This window comes from Lineus longissimus, chromosome 2 (assembly GCF_910592395.1).
Source record: "Lineus longissimus chromosome 2, tnLinLong1.2, whole genome shotgun sequence".
Lineage (NCBI taxonomy): Eukaryota > Metazoa > Nemertea > Pilidiophora > Heteronemertea > Lineidae > Lineus > Lineus longissimus.
The window spans coordinates 10,963,839-10,975,676 of NC_088309.1; the positions used below are offsets into that span (position 1 = coordinate 10,963,839).

The window sequence follows — 11,838 nt, forward strand, 5'->3', positions numbered from 1 at the left end:
TTTTTTTATACATGAAGTTCAGTGGCGTAAAGAATAGGCTTACCTGGGCTAGCATTTGGTGACAAGTTATCAATCAATCCACAGCTAACCAGAATGCTGTCAATGCGATGGATATTCTTGCCCAAGGTAACTACCGTGATACAACAAACATTATAAAAGTGAAAAGCGAGTGTACAAGAACAGTATATTGATCAATACACCACAACATCAAAAATTGGTTGCAAAAATTCTGCTTCAGCAGCCATAGTTTTACCAGTCATGTCAACAAAGACAAAGCTGTAACGTCGTTGTATAACCCTGTTGAACTCAAACTTGCTTTGCAGAACTTTCCTGTGAAAAAGACTACGAACTGAAAAAGAAGGACGGAAAGAAGCAGTGTGTAAAAGTAGAGTACAAATGTCTGCCAGGCTTCACTCTGAAACAGGAACCGGGCAAAGAAGTTATCTGTGAAAAGATGGTGACAGGTTAGATCCGTTTAAAGTCTTTCTCTACATCCGTTTTACTATTCTGTGTATTCGAATTAGCGCTGAACACACTTGCAGATCACGAATTATCGGAATGACCAATGTGAAAGTGATTTTGGATTCCCGAGGAGAAGAAGCTAGAGAGATAAATGTACGATGTAATATTAGACTTCTGGTCTCCATTGTTTATCAAACAAGGGAGAGAAACCATACCCAACACCTGAAGCATACGATAGTCTACACTATTCTCGATATTTTCAGCTAGTATTTTGTCTTGTGTTAGGGGTGGTTTATAAGTGCTCCTTTATATCTCTAAGCCAATCGGACCTCAAGCTCCAACGCTGCAATCTGCCGCAACAGCGCAGTCAGACACTCACTAATATACATTTTGGCATGATTTTTCAGAAGAACCAGAAGAATCGCGACATGGACTTAAAATGCCAAAGAAACTGGTCCCAAAGACTGTAAATGAAACCATACCTGCAATCCCAAGAGAACTCAACGAAGTACGAGAATATACTACCATTGTGAAGGAAATCATTAAGTTACCCAGGCACGTTGTCTTGAGAGAGAAGCCTCAGGAGACTGATGAATTCGTTCAGCCTTTGGAGAAGGAGGTGACAACGGAACCAAAGGAGGTTGTGCTGAAGCGTAGGCCTGTTGAAGCTGCTGATGAAGTGAATCCAGTGATTGAGGACCGTACAGAGACACCTGAGGCAAAGGAGGTGACAGTTGGGCCGAACATTCTTCGGAAGCAAGTGGCCGGACGAACACGGATTGTGACGTCTGGACATTCTCCGCTGACGACTGTGAAGTCGATGGAAAGATTCAGAAAAGGTAACACTGTCGAAATTTCGGAGTCTTACAAATGTAACGTCGATGTTATACAAAGCGATCATCGCCGACCATGTTTACTGCATGCCCCTTCGATCCCCTTAAACGTGTTTTATTAAAGGGATGTACAATGTATATAAAATGGTGTCAAGGCGACTCTATAAGGATGAATAAATGTGAACCACTTAGAAAAATTTGCTCAGTAAAATTGACATTGCCACCCATGTTTTTATCACAAATGCCTACTTTACAGTTGCGTTTTCTTGCAGTTGCTGAATGTGATGAAGGATATAGCGTCATCAAACAAGGAGACAGGAAAGAATGCGTCCGATGCCCTGAAGGCTTTAACATCCAGCACAAGAAAGGATACATCGCCTGCTTCAAAACTATTCTAAAGTGTATGGAAGGCTATAAACCAACATGGAAATATGGAAAAGGACTTTGCGTGATGAAAATTCCGGAATGTTCTAAGGGCTTCGAACTGACACAAGAAGGAGGGTTAGCGTTGTGCGTGAAGAGGGCCCCTCCAGAGTGCAAAGACCCGAGGAACAGTGACCCAGCCTGCTCGAAGACTGTCCGCTCATGCCCCAGCGATTATCAACTCAGTGGAAAAGAAGACTTGATGGTGTGCGTTAAGAGGCGCCTCATGTGTTTGAAAGGATATAAGATTAAAAAGAAGGCCTCAGGAGCCAACTGCGTGAAGAATATCCCCACTTGTGACCATGGATTTAGTTTGGTGAAGAGACAGGGTGTGCCAGTTTGCGCCAAGAACTCAGCGACTTGTTCGGACGGGTACGAACTACGAAACACTGGACCAAAACCGGAGTGTGCAAAGAAGGTCTACACGTGTGAAGAAGGCTGTGACCTCAGAGAACGGGGAGGAAAGATGACATGCATAATGCGCAAGACAGGTGAGTGCATTGAATTAAACACAGTCTTGAAACTTGACGGCAATCTCACCCTCTCCTTGGATAGGCCTCGGTCTATTCAAAGCAGTTTTCGTTATCTTGAAACACGCCGCTCAAAAACCAGTCGAGCCTACACGAACGTCTATTTTACCAAGCATTTTAGGCTACGTATCACGCACAATGCCTTTGTTATGCCTAAAGAGATGGACCAGAGAGTGGGTGTGGCATGGCGTGGTAGCCACTAGATTTGTAGTTCATTGAGACATTGTGTAAGTTTTGCAAACCCTGTCATCCTTTTGCAGAAATGCAAGGCGAACCGAAAGAAGTCCCAGCTTCCGTGGTTGAAGTCACCATCCAACCCGAAGAAAAGATGTCTTTTGCCGACCCTCGTAGTATCGAAATTGACACCAGGCCTGTGATGATCGATGTGGACAGAGTTCCAGCGACTGTTAGGACCATCTTTGTCAAGGACGAAATACGTAAACCAACGTTCATCGAAATAAAGGTTGAACCCTTGACCCACACCGTGACAATGCCAGTAGAAATAAATCCTGTGCGGAAACTAAAAACTGAGCCGAAATTGATCTTTGAAAGGATGGCGCCAAAGCTGTACGCTACAATGTATCCGTTCTTCCATCCAATAACAAAGACTGGAGCCCCTGCACCTCTCCATATCGTATTTGTAATTGATAACTCCAAGGATATCAGACGGAAAGAGTTTTGTTATATTCGTCGATTCCTTCACGGGTTGATCACTACGCCACGTCTGGATTGGAAGATCACGAAAATAAGCGTTATTACAAACAGTAACACACCTGAAGTGGTATTCGGTCTGTCGCCGAGGAGACGCATCAGGCGCCTACTCTCGAGGCTGAGGCATGCTGGAGGTGTCGCAAACATGGCTGGAGCTTTAGAGGTAGCTTCCGAAATGTTTGATAACAATCCCAGTAAGACAGCTAGGAACGTGGCCATCGTCTTGAGTGCAAATTCCCCATCGTTGCGACAGGTAGGATGTCTATTATTTTTTGCATTTTGCTATTTTAGGGTCTGTCCAGCAAATGGTAACAACTTCGGAAAAAATTAAACAAGTAACTGAGAATACGTCTGAGAAACGTACGACCTGCCTTGCCAGCATTCAACAAGCCACGGGTATTTAATATCTTCCCAGGCAACTGAATAATAATCTTTTGATGAACAGTACCGGTAGTAAATTAAAATGTTATCTTGAAATATGATCTCTATTCCTGCTAGCACTCTTCTTTGGCAAAGTACTCTTGGTCTTTGCTTAATCATTGAAAATCTATAGCCAAAGTTTTATAATGATTTCCCCTCCAACTCTAGGTATCAACAAGACTTTGGGACGACCTTATTGAGAAGGGTGTGGCCACTCTCACAATCTCCGCAGGCAAGGGTCCATATCCAACATTCTACCACCACTTAAAACGAAGCAAGTTGTCCAGTGCTATGCTTCTTCAATCCTTCAAAATACTACCATCATTCAATTGGCACTTGCACAGAAGTGACCAGTTGAGAGTGTGGAAGACTGTGAACGTATCGTCCAAGGACCACACGAAGCTCAGGTCATTCGTGACTGCGTTCACGTGCAGGCCGCGATACAGCTTAAGATACGGAAAAGGGAAAGGCCCAATTTGCTTCAGGAAGGTCAAAAAGCTTCTTAGATGTCCTAGAGGATACGAAATCACTAGTGGGAAGACTGCGAAGTGTCTAAGGAAGGTGAAAAAATGTCCTGGCGGGTTCAGTCTGCAGCTGAACGGAAAGCAGTCCCTCTGCGTAAAGAAAACTTCTTCTTGTTCGGAGAAGTACCAACTGGTACCACTGAAGGGAGGGGACTTAGTTTGTGTGGAACAGGTCCATAAGTGCGACCAGGGCTACATGCTTCGACTGACTGAAGACAAGAAGACGGAGTGTCTAAAGACGATTAACGCTTGTAACCCCGGTTTCAATTTGGAAGAGCGTCCTGGAAAGAAGCCTGTCTGCGTCAAGCAGTTAACAAGTAAGAACTGACATTTTTATTGAGATCGACTTTGTAAATGCCATGCACAAAAGTGACATAACCGAGTTTAAAATAGGTCTATGTTGTCGAAAGGCTTTTAGATATCTGATTCTTTGAAATTAGAATCACCATAAGCATTTTATAATCAGTCAGTAGTGGCTATCGCTCGTCATGTTCACGAAGCAAGCAGTAGTACTCCATGGTCCATGACCACATATATATATGTGATGAAGTTGTCAAGGACCAATAATAGAACTGCATAGATTGGGTGTGTTATGAGAGCTACTATTCAACAGTTAAATAGAATCGTTGATACGACCATCTTGATACCGTATTCTAGCGTCAGTCGATCGATGTTCCGGCGTTTATTTGCTAACCCCGTGTATCTTCTTCCAGTTCGCAAATGTGATTTGGGTTATAAGCTGAAACAGCATGATGAAGTCTTTGTATGCATCAGGGTAACAACTGAGCATTCCAGGCCGGTAGACTCGCAAGGTTTGATCAAAGAAGTACTACCAGAAACGAAGGGCGTCACTATTGTAGAAAAGCACATAAAACGGCCAGCGGACGAGAGAGAATTCGCACGAGGGCCGAGAGATGCAGTGGAAATCATCAAACCGAAAGTAAATATGGAAGTTAAGGAGCCACGAGAGGTGACGATGACGAAGGAGCCAGTAGAGGTGAAGAAGAGAGACAAGATTGCAAGCAAAGACCACCGTAGTCTGGAGCGTGTCGTTGAGGAAACAGCTGGAGTGACCGTCATTAGGAGACCAGTCGTGAGTAGGACAAAGGTGTTCCGGGACGAAGGCCCGCCGATTGAAGTAGTGTCTTTAGGCAAACGGATGCAAGTCCGGCCAAAGACAGGGGAGATCAGTCAGTGTCCGGATGGATACGAAGTCAAGTCTAACCAGAACGGGAAAACGGTGAAATGTGTACGACAGTGTACAAAGCCTACTTGTTATAGGACGGTCCATGAATGCCATGATGGCTACACTTTTGATACAGCGAGAGGTATCTGCATACGAAGTAAGCTGAAGTGCACTAATGGGTACAAGTTGAAGACCAATGGTGATAAAACAGTATGCATGAAGGAGGTCCCAAACTGTGACGATGGGTACGTGCTCGACAAGAGTCAAGAGAAACCAACCTGTATCAAGAACATGCCTAGCTACTGCAGGAATGATTACGAACTCCAAGTGAGGGGATCAGAGAAGCAATGTATCAAGAAGGTCTACTTGTGTGGCGATGGCTTCAAACTGAAAACCAAGGAAGGAAAGAAGATCTGCTCCATGCAAAGGCAGGGTAAGCATTGTTTTCATTACGATTTTACACTGACCTTGTGACCTTTAGATATCGTCACTTCCTAAACCGAATGGGGACTTTAACCGAAAAGAAGAAGTCGGCATTTCATTAAAGATCTTCAATTAACGAATGGGACAACTTCTCCTGTAGTGAACATGTCAAATCATTCATGAACAGACTGTGACGATACCGAGTTTAGATAATAAGTTTTGGAGGACGTCTTCATTCGACACAAGGACAGTCGACAGAAATGGGAGGAGCAGTCGTAAACCGGTTGCTTCATCAGCACCAGCAGTAACGTTGGCAATAAGTCCTAACGCAGATAAAATTTACTAAAATGAGATACAATGTATCGCTTACTTGAGCTAACGCTGGCGTAGACTCTAACGCCGATGCCCAATGGAGCAACTGGGTCTTCAATACAAAAATTGCCATTTTGCATTGCAGTGCTGACGTGTGGCAACGGCTATGAACTCAAAAGGGAGACCGGAGAGAAACCACATTGCGCGAAGGCGTCTAGATCAGGTAATTTGGTCGGGTCGACTCAATTTAAACGAGAACGTTGGTCATGCAGAATGCAGGTAGTGCATGAGTGTGATTTCGTGCGTCTCTGAAAAAATACCACTGCAGAATCTAATTTTTGCGTTAGCGAGATCATCCTCGGGGCTTTCTTTCAATACGTTTTCCCTAAAATCTGAATGAAATACTAAAGTGTTTGGTATACTGCTGCTAAAGGATGTTTCTCTTTTGTTCTCACAGATACAATCAAGTATATGAATGTCTGTCTCCTCAATTCAACAGAAACTCGTCTAGAAAGGTACCATTACATTGAGTTCTTTTGTTATAACCTCAACATTGTGACATCCACATTTACCTTTCAGGAAAGGGAGAGGCAGTGATAGAACCGACACTTGAAACCGTTGAAAAGTACAAGGAGCCTTCAGTCACAGAGGTAACGATTCAACCAGAGGAGAGAACATTGCAAACCACGCCACGTAACATAGACGTTGAAACAGTCCCATTCCAGATCATATTGGACAGCGCACCGGCAAAAGTGGAAAAGGTCCGCACCGATGTGGAGACAGTGCAGCCGAGAGAAGTGGCTGTCGACATGAAACTTATCAACGAAACTGCCGAAGAGGGCGTCGAAATGAAACATGGCAATGCAGAGGAGACCAAGTTCAATACGCCTTCTGCCCTTACGCATCTGTTCGGAGAGATACCCATGGACCGACAGCGCAACCGTATTTTGGACATGTCTCTGCAAGATTTCCTGAAGAAATTCGGTGAGGGCAAGAAGCAGAAAGTTGAGTTTGCGGGCGGACAGGGCCCATACCATTGGAGTCCTTTAGAACTGCATCGGCCGCGTTCTGAAGGCTATGCAGGACACGAGGAGACGCACCATACCGGGCCTTGGTATCTATTTTCGACAGCTGCCGATTATGAGCAGGACGTCATCAATAAAGATGCGAAGAAACTCTACGATGAAGTTATAAATCCGTAAAAAGAGAATACATTTACATACTTTTAAATATGTCAGGAGCCAGAATGCGTAATCGATTCAGACACGCCGCTGGGTTGCATGTTTTGAAAATCGTCTCGTCGCTGTGCCAGTAGGATGTTACTGCGAGTTATACGCATTAAACGACTTCCCTCAACATTAGTGATGTAACTGTATTTTACATCCAAGAATAAACTGGAGTGAAGTTATTCCTGGAAAAGTCATGAGCGATTTTGCGAGGCTCTTGACAGATTGATCAGTTAATTCGTCTTTAGGGACAGAAGAACAACGTCACAGACAATTAGGTATTCGGGATTGATACAAGTACGGTGAATTCGGCTGTGTCTCGTATAAAATTCCAGGCCAGAAACGACATTAGAATCTTTACAACCATTTCCGAACAACAGTCCTTTGAATCAGTAAAGTTGGCCACATTCTGCGTGCAATTTCGTCTCTTCGGGAGAATGCGCTCTAGCTTTCGAACATTTTTTTTCTGATGCCGTACGGGGCAGAGCCGAATAAACCGTATTTTAAAATCGAACGATGTCTTTTCTAATACATCTGATGTCCAATCTCTATGTCAGTATGTTCAAGTTACATTCATTACCAGACATGATGATGGATAAAGGAAAAAGTAGATGGACCAAATGAGAAAAACACTTTTTGGAGATCTTTGTAAATATCAGCATTCGTGACGTGTGGATCTTCTGATTTTTTTTCAGTCATTACTAATATAACTAAAATTATAACCAGTACTTATGGGATTAGGGTGTTTTAAAAAAAATATTATGGAACTGTTTGGTTGAGGATAGTGAGTATTGTGATAAATATTATTGTGATAAAACAGATCAGTCAATGTTCATAAGGGATTGTACACAAAAAAGCTAAATTTCAGAAAACATCTAAAATTTATCAGACCCCTCCCATTCTCCGAATAAAGAGTTAAGGACACATATCACGGACGTCCATGCACATAGTCGACTGTAGGTTAATCACATTGTAAAAAGAATCAAAAATTTTCAATTTGCTTCATCTTCACCCTCAGCTCCGCTCCCTTTAATTTCAGACTTTTTAAAAAGTTTAACGTCAAGGTGGGTCTTTTTGCACACGATCCCTAACGAAGGACTACTGTTATTTGTGAATATTGCTAAGGTTTGGGTGAAATGCTTCGTTTTGCTAAGGAAGTTAACTTCCTTCTTTCGGTTTTGGTTGTGGGCTTTTTATCACATAGACGACTTGATGACTGTAAAATGGGCGAGGTATTTTAGATTTCTCTGTATGCCGCTATGTTATTGGTGAATTCAAATTGTAAAATTTACCAGTCGTGGGCTTTGAAGCACTGACCAATTAAACTAAATATGAAAACAACACTCCTGTTCTTTTTTCGTCATTTGCTAGCTTACACACGAGGTCATCCTGACAAGCAGGGCTTCCACCCCATTATACCGTCACCCTCATAAAATTATTGCCCAAGTTGTATGTTCTACTTTTGAGAAAAATGGAAAAAACTTATTCATTTCCGACCTATTTCAAATTTATTTTGCAGCTAACTAAGAATAATATGTTTAAACTTGACAATGAACATGTAATTTATTTTATTTGAGCCGGTGCAGAAGTAGAAAATGTCTTCCTGGAAAAAGTAACCTGCCCTATTGTCTTCTGACGGGTTCTATCCCATATGCCACAGCGCAGACTAGAATCCGTTGCGCCCCGGACGTTCCATCCGAAGAAATTTCAAACTACCAACGATGTGCGGCAAATGGTCAAGAAAAATCATTCTAAAATACCTTGGTACCGTAAAGTCAACTTTTAAATGGAAAATGCATAAGCCCCGTTCTGAGAGTGGAGTGTTTTGGACACGCAACCAAGATGCTCTACCAAAGTTCCCTCGGGTTGCACTAAAATGTGGAAACCATGCACACGTCACCCATTTTCATGAATTTCCAAATCCAGTTGAACGAGAGAGGAGGAAGCTGTGGATTCGGAAGTGCAAACGTTTGGAGTGTTGGAAGCCTGGGCCTTCGGCCAAACATTGCAATGATCACTTTATCGATACGGATTATCACATGAAGCCGGATATCTGCATCCAACTGAATATTAAATGTCACTTGTTAAAAACAGTTGTTCCATCTGTATTCGATTTGACCAACCCCACTTACATGCGACAGCCTCCAAAGTAACGTTCGTTAGCCAAAAAACGTAAACATCAAGAAGTGAGTTGAACACTATTTCATGATTTATACACTGCTGATGCACACAACACTCATACTACTCAAATAGCACATGTCATCCACTGTACAGTGGCTACACAACCATGTCAATTGCATTTAATGCCCGAGGCTGCATTGATAGACGGTTGCAGATGCATAACATGTATGATTTTTAAACAGACTAATGTTGCACAATATTGTTTCGCCTCGTCTATGTTGTATCGCCAGTTATGTCATGACGCTGAACTACTATTGAAAAATATTATGCTACCAAATGTTCTTGGCCAATAGCGTAACTCGATTCACATCATGTGATTTCAAGTCATCACATCGTATCGGATCCAAAAAAGCAATAACGGATCCAAAAAAATGTCGTAACGGATCCTAAAAGGTTTTAATCCAATCAAAATGAAGTTTACAAATGATCTTGGATGGTCGTCGGTAGTTACGTTTAAGAAACAAATTTGCCATCAATTCAAAAGCAAGATGGCTGCCACTTCAAGATTTGCAATGGAATTTTGTATCATAAATTCCAATGCTGTTTACATTTTGTATATTTCATTAAAAACAAATTGTTTCATTATTTTCCTTTGGATTGATTTCTTTGCCAAGACATTTGGTTGCATAATATAGCAAATAGTGGATGTTTAAGGTTGTCCAATATCAAGGAGGATACCGCGGTGACGTCACATCACGTGATCCCGACCCATATTAGTGATCGCTATGGCAAATCAGATTCAGTCTACTGACAGCACCAGCACTGAACATATCTCCACGTCTCACTGTCTGGTGCGCTCCTGTACACAAAAACACCAATAGACATGAAATATTGCAATACCTAGTATGGATTCTTCCTGTGTAGAATAAAATTTACAGAGCAGATTAACTTCCACGAATAAAAAAGACGTTTGGCGTGGCCAAAGTGCGGAAATAATGGGAAATAATGTCTCCGCTAAAATACACTACGAAATACACTAGGCAATGCACTACGCGATACACGGTAGAGATGCAGTTGAGTTTGTTATTGTTTTGACTTAGAAGCCCGCCCATATCATAATATATTCATGTATTCATGAAGTATGAACTCATTTCTGTCCCATACAACTCTAAGAACAGTCAATTTCTCCTTAAATCATCACCGAAACCGCGATATCCGCAGGAAGATTTCGTTCTAGTGTCCGAAAATGCATGATCTTACAGGGGCGCTAACTCGACAAATAGAGGGGATCTATGGGGATCTATGCGAGTTTTAGGTATTACAGGTCTCGAACTTGTAAAATCTGTAAACATGCCTCCAAATCCCCTTATGATAATGAAGAGATTGCCCCATATCTGGGAGACTGTTTTGAAACCATCGCTAATTTTGGAAGATCGGTGCCGGCTATTTGGTTTAAAAAAACCTATTTTTCCCCATCAAATCAGCACTTTTCATTATTCAAATGATAGCTTATTGTCTGAAGACTTATTTCATAGCAGAAAAGTACTAATAACTCTGATTTGATGCGAAAAATCTAACTTTTTTGATGACTTGATTTTCCCTTGGCCGTGGATCGAGTTTGTTTACAATATGCAGCGCCATCTTGGAAAAGCCGTGACGTCACTCGCAAAGCCTCGTCCGCCATGACATTTCTTCGTCCATCAAAATTCCATATCGGACTCCCAAACATCCACTATTTGTATAGTGACGGTATTATGCACAATCATCTTGACGTGACGATATAATGCCGTGCAACGTTAGATAGGCCTAGATGTCAGATGACAATAATCTGTCATTGACAGTGGCTGTCACTGACACTGACCTGTGTCGCTGTCACCTTGCTATGGCAGGAACACAAGAAGACACTATGCGGTATCACAGGCCCCAATAGGGCCTACACATTATGTATAACAACCGACCTCAGCAGCCTAGGGCATTAAATGCAATTGACATGGTTGTGTAGCCACTGTACAGTGGATGACATGTGCCATTTGGGTAGTATGAGTGTTGTGTGCATCAGCAGTGTATAAATCATGAAATAGTGTTCAACTCATTTCTTGATGTTTACGTTTTTTGGCTAACGAACGTTACTTTGGAGGCTGTCTATGGCAAGCCAAAGCGGAATTTATTCAAGACCGTGGAATTACTATTCAAGAAGTTAAATATATGTTCAAGACCAAAATATGTTCAATCCTGAATCAAATATTGTCAACCTTGAATCAAATATTGTCAACCTTGAATCAAATATTGTCAACCTTGAACAAAATATATTCAACCTTGAACAAAATATATTCAAGACTCACGTGACCATATTCAAGACGCACGTGACCACAAAAATTGATGACGTAGTTGCTCATGTTTTGATGCTTAACGGACTTTCCCGAACCCGCGTCCGGACTTTCCCGAACCCATGGTACTTGTGTTGCGTTTCGGAGCTCGAATTGTTCGCACGAGGTTTTGACACATGGTTGTACACGTACCTAGCCGCCTGCGAAATTTTTTTCTGCAGGATACTTCTGCCATAGTGTACATCTGACAGCCAATCAGAATTCAAGGCAAGCACGTGTCTTTGTTGACATCATCTTTCCACATGGCGCAATAATGTCAACAATGCCACGTGTTCTGATA

General features: G+C 42.2%; 1 protein-coding gene across 1 annotated transcript in view; it reads left to right on the forward strand.

Moving 5' to 3' along the window:
• LOC135499563 (uncharacterized) overlaps positions 1 to 8,391 on the forward strand; it is a 28,378-nt gene extending 19,987 nt beyond the window's left edge. Inside the window, exons 11-18 of the mRNA XM_064790419.1 lie at positions 324 to 464; positions 870 to 1,301; positions 1,568 to 2,209; positions 2,509 to 3,212; positions 3,548 to 4,220; positions 4,617 to 5,522; positions 5,970 to 6,047; positions 6,404 to 8,391. Coding sequence (XP_064646489.1) covers positions 324 to 464; positions 870 to 1,301; positions 1,568 to 2,209; positions 2,509 to 3,212; positions 3,548 to 4,220; positions 4,617 to 5,522; positions 5,970 to 6,047; positions 6,404 to 7,026 — 4,199 coding nt within the window. The 3' untranslated portion in view covers positions 7,027 to 8,391. The remainder of the gene's footprint in view (positions 1 to 323; positions 465 to 869; positions 1,302 to 1,567; positions 2,210 to 2,508; positions 3,213 to 3,547; positions 4,221 to 4,616; positions 5,523 to 5,969; positions 6,048 to 6,403) is intronic.
• Positions 8,392 to 11,838: the final 3,447 nt, after the last annotated feature.